Source organism: Rhinoderma darwinii, chromosome 2, assembly GCF_050947455.1.
Source record: "Rhinoderma darwinii isolate aRhiDar2 chromosome 2, aRhiDar2.hap1, whole genome shotgun sequence".
In the NCBI taxonomy this organism is placed as follows: domain Eukaryota; kingdom Metazoa; phylum Chordata; class Amphibia; order Anura; family Rhinodermatidae; genus Rhinoderma; species Rhinoderma darwinii.
In genome coordinates this window covers 236,378,354-236,395,743 of record NC_134688.1, presented here as the reverse complement: position 1 = coordinate 236,395,743, position 17,390 = coordinate 236,378,354, and the positions used below count along the sequence as shown (strand labels likewise).

At 39.6% G+C, this 17,390-nt stretch overlaps 1 protein-coding gene across 2 annotated transcripts in view; it reads left to right on the top strand.

Moving 5' to 3' along the window:
* REPS2 (RALBP1 associated Eps domain containing 2) overlaps positions 1–17,390 on the top strand; it is a 216,437-nt gene that overhangs the window by 51,364 nt on the left and 147,683 nt on the right. For both annotated transcript variants that reach the window (XM_075852974.1, XM_075852973.1), the window contains exon 2: positions 9,048–9,171. In XM_075852974.1, the coding sequence (XP_075709089.1) occupies positions 9,048–9,171 (124 nt within the window). The remainder of the gene's footprint in view (positions 1–9,047; positions 9,172–17,390) is intronic.

Here is a 17,390-nt window from a genome sequence, read left to right as displayed (position 1 = left end):
CAATTACGGCCAAAGAAGTGACAGGTCACTTCTTTGACGCGGGCGTCTATTTATGCGCCGTGATTTGACAGCGGCGCGTAAATTACGCCTCGTGTGAACAGACAAACGTCTGCCCATTGCTTTCAATGGGCAGATGTTTGTCAACGCTATTGAGGCGCTATTTTCGGACGTAATTCGGGGCAAAAACGCCCGAATTACGTCCGTAATTAGTGCGTGTGAACATACCCTTAAAGTCACATTTTCCACCAATTTTTTTTTGCACATTTGCTTTGATAAATCGCCCTGATTGTGTGTAACGCAACATTTGCAAAGTATAACAGCATCACGTCACGTCACAGTAACATACCTATAACATAAATTTTATTGGAGTTTAGATCCTAAAGTCACGCAACTTTTTTTCTTTTTTCAGATGTCTGTTTAAATAACAGAATGTAGGCTTCACTCTGTATTTGAATGTTTTTACACCAACACAGACTTTAGACAATGTAATAAAAGATTAGAACAAACAACACTGGCATGGGCTATAAAGAAACCTACAATGTATTTTAACCCCTTCCCTCTTTGGCCACTTGTGACGTTCCTGACAGCCTCATTTTTCAAATCTGACATGTTTCACTTTTTGTGGTAATAACTTTGGAATGCTATTCTGAGATTGTTTTCTCATGACACATTGGACTTTATGTTACTGGGAAAATTTGCTCTATACATTCAGTATTTAATTCTGAAAAATCCCAAAATTTAGCGGAGAATAGAAAAAAATTGCATTTTTCTAAATTTAAATGTATCTGCTTGAAAGACAGGCAGTTATACCACACAAAATAGTCACTAATTAACATCCCCCATATGTCTACTTTAGATTGGCATCGTTTTTTGAACATCCTGTTATTTTTCTAGGACGTTACAAGGCTTAGAACTGTAGCAGCAATTTCTTAAATTTTCAAGAAAATTTCAAAAGGCTATTTTTGCAGGGGCCAGTTCAGTTATGAAGTGGCTTTTAGGGCCTTATATATTAGAAACCCCCATAAATCAGCCCATTTTAAAAACTAGACCCCTCAAATTATTCAAAACAGCATTTAGAAAGTTTCTTAACCCTTTCACAGGAATTAAACCAAAGTAGAGGTGAAATGTACAATTTTAATTTTTTGTTGTTGCAGAAACTTTTGTAACACAAAGTTTTACCAGAGAAATGCAACTCAATATTTATTGCCCAGGTTCTGCAGTTTTAGGAAATATCTCACATGTGGCCCTAGTGTGCTAATGGACTGAAGCACCGGCCTCAGAAGCAAAGGAGCACCTAGAGGATTTTGGGGCCTCCTTTTCATTAGAATATATTTTAGGCACTACATCGGGTTTGAAGGGCTCTTGCGGTGACAAAACATTGGAAATCCCCCACAAGTTACCCCATTTGGGAAACTACACCCCTTGAGGAAATTATCTAGGGGTATAGTTAGCATTTTGACTCTACAGGTTTTTTTTGTATAAATTATTGGAAGTAGGCCGTGAAAATGAAAATCTACATTCTTTCAAAGAAAATGTAGGTTTAGCTAATTTTTTCTTATTTCCACAAGGACTAAAGAAGAAAAAGCAGCACAAAATCTGTAAAGTAATTTCTCCCGAGTAAAACAATACCCCACATGTGGTCTTAAATGGCTGTTTGGACACACGGCAGGACTTAGAAGGCAAAGAGCGCCATTTGGCTTTTGGAGCTCAAATTTAGCAGCAATGGTTTGCAGAGGCCATGTCGCATTTGCAAAGCCCCTGAGGAACCAAATCAGTGAAAACGCCCAGAAAGTGACTCTATTTAGGAAACTACACCCCTTGAGGAATTAATCTAGGGGTGTAGTGAGCATTTTGACCCCACAGGTGTTTCATATATTTTATTTGAATTGGGCAGTGAAAATAAAAAAAAAATTTTTTCCAATAAGACGTAGCTTTAGCGCAAAATTTTTCATTTTCTCAAAAAATAAAGGAGAAAAAGAACCAACATTTGTAAAGCAATTTCTCCCGAATACGGCAATACCCTATATCTGGACATAAACTAATTTTTGGGCACATGGCGGGACTCAGAAGGGAAGGAGCGCCATTTGGCTTTCAAAGTACAGATATTGCTGGATTGGTTTCTGGTCGCTATGTAGCATTTGCAAAACCCCTGTGGGACCAAAACATTGTAAACCACCCAGAAGTGACCCTATTTTGGAAACTACACCCCTCAAGGTATTCACCTAGGGGTGTAGTGAGCATGTTAACCTGGCAGGGGTTTTGCAGAAATTAGTGTGCACTTGATATTGCAGAGTGAAAATGGGATTTTTTTCCATAGATATGCCAATATGTGGTGCCCAGCTTGTGCCACCATGAAAAGACTGCTCTCTAATTATTATGCTGTGTTTCCCGGTTATAGAATCACCCTATATGGGGCACCAATCTTTTGCCTGCCTATTCGACAGTGCTCAGGAGTGAAAGCGTACCATGCGAAATTGAGGCCTAATTTATAAAGTATTGGTTCACAATTGCAGAGGCTCTGGTGTGAAGCAATAAAAGAAACCCCTGAGAAGTGACCCCATTTTAGAAACAAAACCCCTCAAGGCATTTATTAAGGGGCGTAGTGAGCATTTTCACCCCACAGGTCTTTTCCATAAATGAATGAGCTGCGGATGGTGCAAAGTAGAAATTTAAATTTTTTCCCCAGATATGCCAATTCAGTGTCGTGCCCAGCTTATGCCACTGAAGAGACACACCCCAAAAATTATTAAAAGGGTTCTCCCGGGTATGGCGGTGCAATATATGTGGAAGTACGCTGCTGTTTGGGCACACTGTAGGGCTCAGATGGGTTGGAGCGCCATTTGGCTTTTGAAGCGTAGATTTTGCTTGGTAGTAGTTTTGTTTGAGTATTACTGGTATTTCAATTTATAATGTGGGGGTACATGTAAACTGGGTGGAGTACATAGGGAGCATAGTCAGGTGGTGTAATAATGGGGTAAATATAAAATAATCCATAGATGTACAGGCCAGTGTCGCACTGATAAATGGTGTCCTTTCTGATCCCCCTTTTGGTCCACACTCCGCACCTTTTGCAGTTTGGGAAATTTTGCTGGTATAATACGGGCACCCTCGCTTCTAGCCGATATGTTTTGGGCCCTCTCCTTCCTGGTTCCCTAATTTTAGGGCCCTGATAAATTACATCTTGAAACAGACAAAATGTTCCCCTCTGATCTGCACAACCGCATATTTTTATTTCCTGACTTATTGGAGCCTTAACTAATTTTATTTTTTGATAGACGTAGTGGTATGAGTGCTGTTTATTTGCGGGACGAGCTGTAGTTATTATTGGTACCATTTTGGGGTACATGCGACTTTTTGATCACCTTTTATCCTATTTTTTGGCATCGTTTTTTTGAGTGTTTTTTTATACAGCATTCACCATGTGTTATAAACTACATGTTAACTTTATTCTGCGGGTCAGTACAATTCCGGCGATACCTAATTTATAGCACTTTTTTATGTTTTACAAGTTTTTGCACATTAAAATGACTTTTGTAAAAAGAATGTATTTTTTCTGTCGCCAAGTTGTGACACCCATAACGTTTTAATTTTTTTTGTCGACGGAGCTGTATGAGGGCTTGTTTTCTGCGAGACGAGCTATAGTTTGTATAGGTACAATTTTTGGATACGTGCGACTTTTTGATCACTTTTTATTTCAATTTTTGTAGGGCAAAGTTACCAAAAAACAGAAATTCTGACATTGTTTTTTATGTTTTGTTTTTTTTATGCCGTTCACCGCGTGGAATAAATAACATAATCTTTTTATAGTTTAGACCGTTACGGTCGCGGTGATACTAAATATGTATGGTTTATTTTATTTTTTTCAATAATAAAGGACTTCATAAGTGAAAAAGGGCGATTGTGTTATATTTTATTACTTTAAACTTTTATTATATTTTTTACAACTTTCTTTTCACTTTTTTTTTTACACTTTTCTTTAGTCCCACTAGGGGACTTGAAGGGCGAACTGTCAGATTTTTTTTCCAATACATTGCACTACCTATTTAGTGCAATGTATTAGATCTGTCAGTCATTCACTGACAGCAAGCCGATTAGGCTTTACCTCCGGGCGGGGCCTAATCGGCTTCCACAATGGCAGAGGTCATTGTTAGGTCTCCTGTTGCCATAATAGCAGTCGTAACAACCACAAATTTGCAGTGATCGCCTCCGATCACTGCATCTGAGGGGTTAATGGCAGGGATCGGAGCTAGCTCCACTTACAGGTGGATGTCAGCTGTAACATACAGCTGTCATCCACCGCTGATGACGCTGGCTCATCTCCTGAGCCATCTTGCCGGCGGCTACGGAAGCCTTTCAGGTCCCGTCTCCGGGCGGGAGCTGAAAGTTTTCCATGCTAGGCACACCAGGAGGCGACTATTAAGCCTCCGCTTGCCATTGCAGCCACCGACACTCTGCGATTTCATTGCTGGGGTGTCGATGATCTGGAAACACCTTAACCCCTTAACGCACCATGACGTAACTGTACGTCATGGTGAGCAGTAAGTTCGCGCACCTTGACGTACAGTTACGTCAGTGCTTTGACAGTTAACCGCCGCGCGGCGCTACACCGCAGCGGCGGTTAACTGTGCAGGGTGTCAGCCCTGCTCTCCCCGTTGCCGATCAGCGGCCTGTCGCCGCTGATATCGGCAGTTAACCCCTTAATTGCGGCGCTCGATTTTGAACGCCACAATTAAGGTCTTTAGCGCCGATCGGCAGCCCCCATGTGAAATCACGGGGGCTGGCGATGGTACCCATGGCAACCGGACGCCAGACAATGGCTTCCGGGTTGCCATGTACAGAAGCCTATGAGGACCACCCCGAGGGTGGTCGTCGTAGGCTTCCTGTCAGTGTGACTGTCACGTCACAATGACAGTTGAAATGCATTACACTACGTGTGTAGTGTAATGTATTCCAGCAGCGATCAGAGCTGCAAGTCTAAGTGTCCCCTAGTGGGACAAGTGAAAAAAGTAAAAAAAAAGAATAAAAATGTTTTAAAAAAAGTGTAAAAATAAAAGTTATAAGTGACATAAACAAGAACTGCTTTTTTTCCTATAATAAGTCTTTCATTATAGGAAAAAAAATGAACACGTAAAAAAAAAGTACACATATTTGGTATCACCGCGTTCGTAACGACCCCAACTATAAAACTATAATATTATTTTTCCCGCATGGTGAACGCCGCAAAAAAAATAAACGAAAAACAATGCCAAAATCACTATTTTTTGGTCACCACCCCTCACAAAATATGTAATAAAAAGTGCTCAAAAAGTCGCATGTACGCCAAAATAGTACCGATACAAACTACAACCCGTCCCGCAAAAAACAAGCCCTTACACCGCTTTTTTGACTGAAAAATAAAAAAGTTATGGCTCTCAGAATACGGTGACACAGAAAATACATTATTTTCTAAATAAGTTATTTTATTGCTCAAACGCTGCAAAACATAAAAAAACCTATATACAAATGGTATCGCCGTAATCGTACCGACCCGCAGAATAAAGTATAATGGTCATTTATAGCCCAGGGTAAACGCCGTCAAAAATAAATAAAAATCATTGTCAGAATTGATGGTTTTTGGTCACCTGGCTTGCCGAAAAATTGAATAAAAAGTGATCAACAAAATCGCATGTACCCCAAAATGGTACCAATGAAAATTACAGATTGTCCCGCAACAAATAAGCCCTCACACGGCTCCGGTGGTGAAAAAATAAAAAAAGTTCCGGCTCCCAGATTATGGCGATGCAAAATGTGCAGAGTGTTCCAAAAGTGGATAAGATCGGGCACCATTTATCAGTGCGACACCGGCCACATATCTGTGGATTATTATTTATTTACCCCATTATTATACCCTCTTATTATGCCCCTGATGTACTCTGCCCAGCCTACATGTGCCCCAACATTATAAACTGAAATACCAGCAAAACGCCAGAGCTACTACCAAGCAAAATATACGCTCCAAAATCCAAATGGCGTCCCTCCCTTCTGAGCCCTACAGCGTGCCCAAACAGCCGTTTATGTCCACCGATATGGCATCGTACCAAAAAATGGTACCAATAAAAACGACAGCTCGTCCCGCAAAAAATAAGCCCCCACACCGCTCTATTGACAGAAAAATAAAAAAGTAGTGGCTCTTGGAAAGCGGGGAGGAAAAACGAAAAAGCAAAACATGAATCAGTTCGTAAAGGGTTAATTACTTTCTAATGAAAAAACATTTATGACCACATGTGGGGTATTGCCGTACTCGGGAGAAATTGCTTTACAAACGTTGGGGTGCATTTTCTCGTTTATCCTTTGTGAAATTGAAAAAATTCAACAATTTAGTGGAAATAATGTTGATATTAATTTCACGGCCTAATTCTAATAAATTCTGCAAAAGACGTGTGGGGCCTAAATGCTCACTATACCCCTAGATAGATTCCTTAAGTGGTGTAGTTTCCCAAATGGGGTTACTTTTGGGGGGCTTCCACTGTTTCGGTCTCTCAGGGGCTTTGCAAATTCGACATGACACCCAAAAACATTCCAGCTAAATTTGAGCTCCAAAAGCCAAATAGCGCTCCTTCCGTTCTAAGCCCCGGTGTGGGTCCAAACAGTAGTTTATTACCACATATGGGGTATTTACGTAATCAGGAGAAATTGTTTTACAAATGTTGGGGCGCTTTTTCTCCTTTATTCCTTGTAAAAATTAAAAATGGCTACCTTTTTTTCAGAAAAAAAGTAGATTTTCATCTTCACATACTAATTCAAATAAATTTAGCAAAAAAACTGTGGGTTCAAAATGCTAACTATACCCATAGATAAATTCCTTGAGGGGTATAGTTTCCAAAATGGGGTCATTATTGGGGGGTTTCCACGGTTTTATTCCCTCCAGTGCATTGCAAACGCGACACGGCACTGAAAACTATTCCAGCAAAATCAGAAATCCAAAATCCAAATGGTGCTCCTTCTCTTCTGAGGCCTGCTGTGGGTCCAAACAGCAATTTATTACCACATATGGGGTATTGCTATAATCGGAAGACATTGCTTTACATATGTTGGGGTGTTTTTTCTACTTTATTCCTTGTACAAATTTAAAATTTCCTAATTTTTTCACAAAAAAAGTAGATTTTCACCTTCACATACTAATTCAAATAAATTTAGCAAAAAAACTGTGGGTTCAAAATGCTAACTATACCCATAGATAAATTCCTTGAGGGGTATAGTTTCCAAAATGGGGTCACTTTTGGGGTGTTTCCACTGTTTTGGCAGCACAAGGCCTCCTCACACCTGACATGGTACCTAAAATATATTCTAATAAAATAGAGGCCCAAAATCCACTAGGTGCTCCTTTGCTTCTGAGGCCTGTGTTTCAGTCCATGACCGCGCTAGGGCCACATGTGGGGTATTTCTAAAAACTGCAGAATCTGGGCAATAAATATTGAGTTGCATTTCTTGGGTAAAACCTTCTGTGGTACAGAAAAAATTTATTACAAATGAATTTTTGAAGAAAAAAAATGAAATTTGTAAATTTCACCTCTACATTGCTTTAATTCCTGTGAAACGCCTAAAGGGCTAAAATACTTTGTGAATGCTGTTTTGAATACTTTGATGGGTGCAGTTTTCAAAATGGGGTGATTTATGGTGACTTTCTAATATATAAGGCCCTCAAAGCCATTTCAGAACTGAACTGGTCCCTGAAAAAATAGCCTTTTGAAATTTTCTTGAAAATATGAGAAATTGCTGCTAAAGTTCTAAGCGTTGTAACGTCCTAGAAAAATAAAAGAATGTTCAAAAAACTATGCAAACATAAAGTAGACATATGGGAAATATAAACTAGTATGTATTTTGTGTGGTATTACTATCTGTTTTACAAGTAAATACATTAAAATTTAGAAACATGCTAATTTTTGCTAATTTTCTCTAAATCTTGGCGTTTCTTACAAATAAATATTGAATTTAATGACAAAATTTTTTCAGTATCATAAAGTACAACATGTCACGAGAAAACAATCCCAGAATCGCTTGGATAGGTAAAAGCATTCTGGAGTTATTACCACATAAAGTGACACATGTCAGATTTGCAAAAATGGGGCTGGTCCTGAAGGCCAAAACAGGCTTAGACACTAAGGGGTTAAATGCAGCGATCGCTTTTGACGGCTGCATTTAATGGACCTGTGTCTTTTTTCAACCTATGTAACTATGTAATGTCATAAGCAATAAAATACGTAAATGTGAACAGATTTAGAGATATGAGCAAACAGAAATTTTTGCCTCTTATGCTATATTAGTTGGAGTTAGTTGAGTTTGAGTAAGGCCTCATTTACACGAGCGTAATATACGCGCGTGCTTTTCACGCGTGTCGTACGCACCTATATTAGTCTATGCGGGCATGCAGACAGTCCGTGAGTTTTGCGCAGCGTGAGTCCGCTGCGTAAAACTCACGACATGTTCTATATTTCTGCGTTTTTCGCGCATCACGCACCCATTGAAGTCAATGGGTGTGTGAAAACCACGCAGGTCGCACGGAAGCACTTCCGTGCGAACTGCGTGATTCGCGCAAGAGCTGTCAAACTCTGAATGTAAACAGAAAAGCACCACGTGCTTTTCTGTTTACAAACATCCAAACGGAGTGTCATAATGATGGCGGCTGCGCGAAAATCACGCAGCCGCGCATCATACACTGATGACACACGCAGCTGTTAAGTGCCTTTTGCGCACGCAAAACGCTGTGTTTTTTGCATGCGCAAAACGCACACGCTCGTGTAAATCAGGCCTAACAGAGGCAATAGGGAAAAGCAACAGCTCCATTAGCAAATAACGGCTATCCCTCTCACCAGGGAGCGTATCAATAAGGAACCCGTGTTCCCTGCAGCTGCTGTTCTCTACCAAACTACTCAGCTTGTGTGAATTGGGGCATAAGCAAATATCTAATATGCAAGTAAAAGTGACCTTTTACTTTAAATATATGGCAAGATTTTTTTTAATAGAATAAATAGAAGTACCCTCTGTAATTCAGTTTTTTTTCCCCTTAGATCACAGAACTGGTCGGTGCAAAACATGTGGGTTTCTTCGGTCCAGCTCAGTTTTTTATTGCATTGAAATTAATTGCAGCAGCACAGACTGGTCTTGCAGTCCGCATGGAGAACATCAAGTGTGGTGAGGAGATAATATAATTTGCAGTAGATGTGCATGTTCTGGAACAATCATTACTGAAAACAAGTAAAAGCTGTTAACATAATATCTGCATATATAAATAAATATAATTCTATCTATCTATCTATCTATCTATCTATCTATCTATCTATCTATCTATCTATCTATCTATCTATCTATCTATCTATCTATCACACTTTTGGCCTATGTTGGGTCAATGGGGCTATATCAAACCATTTGAGTATGCGCCTTGAGCCTTTCTGACGCATACGCCCAACAAACACTGAAAACACAGTGTGCGTATAGCCAGTGTTCTCAAACACACGGCCACAGGCCTCAAGCGGCCCATGAGGCTGGCATCTACAGAGGGCAAAGTGGGAGTATCTACAGAGGGCACTGTGTCATTATCTACAGAGGGCACTGTGGCTTTATCTACAGAGGGCACTGTGGCAATATCTACAGAGGGCAGAGTGGCATTATCTACAGGGGACACTGTGGCATTATCTAGGAGGGGTGTGGCCCTATCTACAGGGTGTAGCATTATCTACAGAGGGCACTGTGGCAGTATCTACAGAGGACACTGTGGCAATATCTACAGAGTGCACTATGGCAATATCTACAGAGGGCACTGTGGCATTATCTAAGAAGGGCCTGCCCAATCTTGACATTCCTGTGTCTGCCAAACGTTGCCAACTGACCGCCAGACTGCATTTAGCGACACTTAAATTGGAAAACTGGATTGTTAAAATATGAACGTGGCGTAAACTCGCAAATTTCTGGTAAATTTAAATTTAACAGTATTATTATAGTAATGTAGTATAATTATAGTAATGTAGTATTATTATAGTATTGTAGCATTTTGATAGTAATATACTGTTATAATAGTAATGTAGTATTGTTATAGTAATGTAGTATTATTATAGTATTGTTATAGTAATGTAGTATTATAGTAATTCAGTATTGTTATAGTAATGTAGCATTATTATAGTAATGTAATATTATTATAGTAATGTAGTATTATTATAGTAATGTAGCATTATAGTAATGAAGCTTTATTATAGTAATGTAGTATTATAGTAATGTAATATTATTATATTAATGTACTATTGTAATAGTAATGTAGTATTATTATAGTATTGTAGTATTATTATCGTAATGTAGTATTGTTATAGTAATGTAGTATTATTATCGTAATGTAGTATTGTTATAGTAATGTAGTATTATAGTAATGCAGTTTTGTTATAGTAATGTAGCATTATTATAGTCATGTAATATTATAGTAATGTAGTATTATAGTAATGTAGTATTATTGTAGTAATGTAGTATTATTATAGTCATGTAATATTATAGTAATGTAGTAATGTAGTATTATTATAGTATTGTAGTATTTTGATAGTAATATAGTATTGTTATAGTAATGTAGTATTATTATAGTATTGTAGTATTATTATCGGAATGTAGTATTGTTATGGTAATGTAGTATTGTTATGGTAATGTAGTATTTTTATCATAATGTAGTATTGTTATAGAAATGTAGTATTATTATTATAGTAATGTAGTATTGTTATAGTAATAGAACCTATCCATAGAGTATGTACATACATCATTTAGACATAATCATTTTCCCCACGTAACACGACTGTACTCCTTATAAATATTGTACCAAAAAAGAAGAATGCATGGAGTCTTTAAGTCAAAATATAAAACATGTACTTTATTTGACAAAGTCTAAAAAGTTATTATCACATAAACTATTTTAAAAATGAAACACCACAGATGACAGACAAAAAGACCGCCAAAACATGAGATGATTACTCATAAGAATTCACATAACCATTATGTATCAACATATTCATTGGTGTGCAGTATCATAAAGAAAGTGCATAGTGCAACAAAATTACTTGAACCATAGATGTGTCTGTTTCTAAAGGTATGAGAAATGTTCTATTATCAGCCTCAGTCTAAGGGCAAATAGAGACCCCCCTACCACTATTCCATTTTTTGTAAAGTGCAAAGTGCAAACAATGAACAACCTGAACAGAGGTGGACTACTGACCCATGATGCTGTATCTCAAGAAATGGCGACCTGCCCCGACGCGCGTTTTTATAACAGTATATTACTATCAAAATACTACAATACTATAATAATACTACATTACATTACTATAATAATACTGTTAAATTTAAATTTATATATGGACCCCCAGACGAAGGCGGAAGCCGAAACGCGCGTCGGGGCAGGTCGCCATTTCTTGAGATACAGCATCATGGGTCAGTAGTCCACCTCTGTTCAGGTTGTTCATTGTTTGCACTTTGCACTTTACAAAAAATGGAATAGTGGTAGGGGGGTCTCTATTTGCCCTTAGACTGAGGCTGATAATAGAACATTTCTCATACCTTTAGAAACAGACACATCTATGGTTCAAGTAATTATGTTGCACTATGCACTTTCTTTATGATACTGCACACCAATGAATATGTTGATACATAATGGTTATGTGAATTCTTATGAGTAATCATCTCATGTTTTGGCGGTCTTTTTGTCTGTCATCTGTGGTGTTTCATTTTTAAAATAGTTTATGTGATAATAACTTTTTAGACTTTGTCAAATAAAGCACATGTTTTATATTTTGACTTAAAAACTCCATGCATTCTTCTTGTTATAGTAATGTAGTATTATAGCAATGTAGTATTATTATAGTAATGTAGTATTGTTATTATAGTAATGTAGTATTATTACAGTAATGTAGTATTGTTATAGTAATGTAGTATTATTATAGTAGTTCAAATAACTAATTGATTAACAATAATTTTGTATTGTATCAAATTTGAAAGTAATGCGGCCCGTCAACTTCACATTTTCTCTATGTGCCCGCCATTTACTTGGCCGAGTTTGAGATCCCTGGCCTAAGCTGAAGTGCTGATGGCTTTTTATTGTACTTCTAATATAGATTCACCTTTTAAAAAATACCTCCGTGCGCTGGACTTTTACTGCTATTCTTACCATTTGCTGACAGCAATGCATGAACCGAGTTTGCGTGGATTTTCAAAGCAATGTTGAACTTATCAAAGAAACTTTTATTTGAGCTTGTGGTTCTCTGGTACTACTGATATTGATATTTATGTTTGTAAATACTTTTGAATTATATTGCACAAAATGCTAAGCCTAGTAACGACTGACCTCATCTACCACCAAAAAATTGAATAAAAGCTGATCAAAAAGCTGTATGTACCCAAAAATGGTTGCACTAAAAACTACAGAACATCCCATAAAAAAAACAAGCCCTTACATCGCTCAATGGTCGGAAAAATAAAAGTTATTACAGAATATGGCGACACAATTTTTTTCAACACATACTATATAAATTTGGTACCGTCATAATTATATTGACCTGCAAAATAAAGTTAACATGTTATTTATGCCGCACAGTGAACGGCGTGAAGACTCAATTAAAAAAAACACTGTTTTTTTTCCCATTCCACCCCACAAAAAATGTATTCAAGTTTTCCAGTATATTATATGGTGAAATAAAGGGTGCCGTAAAGAATGACAACTCGTCCCACAATAAACAAACCAATATACAGTTATATTGACAAAAAATAAGAAAGTTATGACTTTTGGAAGTGGAAAAAGTGAAAATGAAAAGCTAAAAAAATTGCTTCAGAGGAAAGGGGCTAAAGAGATTTGAGTTTCCTGTATGGGTTTATTTGCACTGAAATATTTCAAGAGGCTGTATGAGATTAGAACAAGAAAGTTTTATTTTCCCCAGAAACAGTATCACTCTTGTCCATGGACTGTGTCTGGTATTGCATCTTGGCACGATTTACTTGAACCCAATTAATGCATTTGTCTTATAGTAGACTGGGTTGTCTTTAGGGGCTGGTGAGTGGTGCCACCACCTGGGGCGCTGGCCCTTTAAGTGACCGCTGAGCAGTGAGTTCCCTTAGTAATCATAGCGAGAACTGCGCTACTGTGTAATCACAGCAATACAGTTCTCTGTATCGCCGCCTGTACATCAGGTTCAGCTTCCTGTTAAAGGAACAGTGTCATCAGAAATTATTTTTTTATATGTTAAAGATGTTAGTGCTTTATTAAAAACTTTTATATTTATTTGTGTGTTTGTGTTTTACTTTTTCTTATTTTTACACTTTTTCTTCCCTATGGGGGCTGCCATTTTTTGTTCCATTTCTGTGTGTGTCGATTAACGACACATACAGACATGGAATACGGCAGCCACAGTCCCATAGGGACTGCGAACGGCTCCCGTCCCATTGACTGCAGTGTACGGCGTCTGTGTGGGAACTGCGCATGCGCCGCTCCCACACAGTCCTATTCGAAATTGGCGCCGTCCGGCGCCATTTTCCTGTGGACCGGAAGTCGCGGCCGGACAGTAATATTACTACTTCCGGTCGCGGCTTCCGGATTTCTGCACTTGCACCAGCGGCAGCAAACGGAGCGGACGGGCCGGAGGGAGCTGCGGCGGCAGGAGCAGGTAAGAGATTTCAATGTATGTTCGTGTTTGTGTGTGTTTACTACTGTATGTAAACCTACTACACTGTGGGTTACCTTAAAAATGGCGACACACAGTGTAGGAGGTTACACCGTTCAAACCCCTCGTTTATCCCGGCACTAGCCAGGATAAAGGAGGGGGGGATGCTGAGAGCTCACTAGAGCGAGGGCTTTTAACCCAATGTTGCAATGCTGCAATTTTGGGAACAGCTCCATCTAGTGACCAAAAATGGGTAGTATTATAAATTAGAAATAATTTATAATATTTCCTGGACTCGTGCAAAAAAATAAAAAAAATTTGAACAATGTTTAACCACCCACACACTAAATGTTTCATTTTTTAAAAAAAAACATGTTTTTCTGGCAACACATTCCCTTTAAGGCCCTTTAACACGGGCCAATAATCCAGCAAGAGACACAGCACAGCAGTCCTTGCTGGAGCCTGGGGAGGAGAGTAAACTACTCTATTACCCTAGACCACAAGGGAAGCAGCCATCAACCCCTCCAGTACTCTGGACCAGCAAGGGCAGGTATTTCACACGAATGTCTAAAACCACCCTTATTCAGTTACTTTATGGCATTATTATTACTCATACATTGTTTGTTCAATGAAAGAAAATAATTTAGTTGACAAAAAGTATTTATATGCATGGAAATGGGGGGGGGGGGTTGTTTTTCAACAGGCAGGAATGCTTTGGTTGCCAAGAGGCATAGCAGCCAGAAGAAGAAGAAGAGCCGAATGTCAGTGTGAGTAAAGGACATGTGTGTTAGCAATGGAGGGCGTCCTCTGCAGGAGTTTGGTTTATGTCAGTGAGGGTCCATATAAAACTGAGGCAGGCTGCATGGTAGAGGTTGGCCTTTCTTTGACTTGTAGTGGCACAAGCATAAATCCATGGACTAGTGTGAATTCAGTTCAGTCTTCAATTTCAATTTATTGTTTTTCCCCACTGCGGGGAGTTCTCAGGTTGCTACCCCAAGAAAAGTCTCAGATAAAAACAGCTGATACAGCAGAGTCAGGAGCCACCAAGATGCAGGACCGAGGCACAAGGCAAAGAACGTAGTCAGACGTGCTGTAATGATAGGGGTAGGGAAACGGACAAGTGAGCCCTAATCTACCCGCCACTCTGTCCCTGCCTACTTGCAACGACCCGCCCTAGGCGACGGGGTACAGCTGGGCGGCGGTCCCTACGCTCAGTAAGTGCACGAGACAAACAGACAAGGGTACACAAAGCTAAGGGAAAAGGGGCAGTTGCCCACGGTAACACCGTGAGCAACAAGAGAGGTGAACGAGCCGAGTCAAACCAGGAGTGTACGAGGTACCAAACGCAGAGCAGGAGAGTAGTCAGTAAGCCAGGGTCAGTATGGAGCAGGATCAAATAGTCAAAAGCTGTAGCTGGGCCAGGAAACCACACGAGAAGAATCACAAGCAAAGGAGGAACAGGAAAGGCAGGTATAAATAGACCGAGGGCGGAAGCTAGCTGAGTCTGGCCAGGCTGCGATAGGCTCTCCCACTCCTAAGCCTGCCAGCCTGAGTGGTAGAAGCTGGAGTCAGTCTCAGAGACATAGACTCAGGTGCCGACTGATTACCTATGGGCGTTAACCCCGAAGCTGTGCCTGGCAGATCCTTTACACGTGCACTGGTCAGGGCAGGCAACGTTCAGTCGTAAACAGAAATCAGGCAGTAGTCAGGGCAGATGGCAGATAAAATCTTGGTCAGGTACAAGCCGGGTCAACAACAAGTATTCAGAACAGACGATATGAAGACTATGGCATTGAACACAGGATTAGCGCCAGTGACAATCAACCTGTGCGAGAGGACTACCGAAGCATACAACTGGCCCTGTATAAAGAGATCAATGGGTTGCTGTGAAAGATGATAGACAATCAGCTCGTTCTAGAAAGCATTAGGGATCATGGACAGCATTAATCTTCCTGATGGGAAAAAGATGGTACTCTGCTTCCTCGTGGACCTTCCCACATCATGATGCTAAGTACTCCACCACCCTTGACTTGTCAAGTGGACGCTGGCAAGTGCCAACACAAGAAGAGGAGCAAGAGAATACTGTGTCTGTTGTTTCTACGAACCTGTTGCCCTTCAGTCTCATTATCACCTTCGGTCTCATGAACGCCCCCAGTACCTTTAAACGAGAGATGAAACGGTGCTCGGGAGATTAAAACTATGAGTCGGTGTTAATCTATCTTGACAATTGTGATTTTTTTTTTAGAAACATTTCAGGACCACTTGGAACACTTAAGAGTCTTGTTAGCCTCGCTAAGCAAGTATAAGCTAAAGTAAAAATGTTGACCTGTGCATGAGTGGTCCGAGCCACAGATGTGACAGACGTGTGGTCCTTCTTGGACTTGGCGAGCTATTCCAGATGTTATATCTCTCCCTTAATCAGCTTCTACTAAAGCAAGCTCCAGTGAAGATTGTGAGCCCCATTAGGGTATGTGCACACGTAGTGACCAAAAACGTCTGAAAATACAGAGCTGTTTTCAAGGGAAAACAGCCCCTGATTTTCAGACGTTTTTTGAGCAACTCGCATTTTTCGCAGCGTTTTTCGCGCCGTTTTTTACGGCCGTTTTTGGAGCTGTTTTCATTGGAGTCTATGAGAAAACAGCTCCAAAAACGTCCAAAGAAGTGTCCTGCACTTCTTTTTACGAGGCGTAATTTTACGCGTCGTAATTGCCGTACGACGCGTAAAATTACGCGTCGTGGGAACAATACAGCGTTATACCCATAGAAAGTAATGGGCAGATGTTTGACAACGTATTTGAGACGTATTTTCAGACGTAAAACAAGGCAAAAAACGCCTCGTATACGACTGAAAATAGGTCGTGTGAACCCAGCCTTAGGGAAAGTGAATCATGTGAATGGAGAGAATATCTGTACAGCGCTGCGGAATAGGTTGGCACTATATTAGCAATAGGAAATAAATAAAAAACGTTCACCAGTATTTCTACAGTCCATAGCAGTCTTCTGTAATTAAAGCTGTTTTTCGGTTTTATCTAAATAAAGCCAATAACTTTATAAATAAAACATTCTACTACTTTCTAATATTCTTTGTCTTTTAATTCCTCACTATTTTCAAGATATTGGCTGTCTGTAAGTGAATGAGAATACTCTTGATTCCATTCAGAGGAAGCTGAGAATTAGATACAATTGTATCCAGTCTAGGCAATGTTCTGGGAGCGAAATACACCAGCGGTAGCTGCACAAATCTCTCTGCTACTGTAGTTTGGTAAAATGTATCAATCTGAGGTGCGGACTGTGAGGCTAGGTTTTCACATCGCGGTCAAAATGCATCATTTGCTGCTAATTGTGGCTAAGTCATGTGAATTTGCCACGATTTTCATCAGATTGTGGCAAAATGGCACAGTATTGCAGTGATCTGTGGCAAAAAAATAAATGCATTTTGACTGTAATATGTAAATCCAGCCTTAAAGGGGGTGTCCAGGAATACATTTTATTTAAATTTTAACCTAATTGGACATATTTAATAAAATTTCTAATATAGTGTCTGTTTACCTGTGCCAGCGTTACCCTGTTCTGAACTGCGGTCCCATGAACGCACCCGGGGTACATTTTTTATTTCCTGTGACATTCCGTGTCTTTGCTCAGCCAGCATTTCCGGCGGAACAAAGACATGGCGCCTCATCAACTACATTTACAGGCAGTGGGCCGGACGGATGTTTCATGAGCTACTCAGAG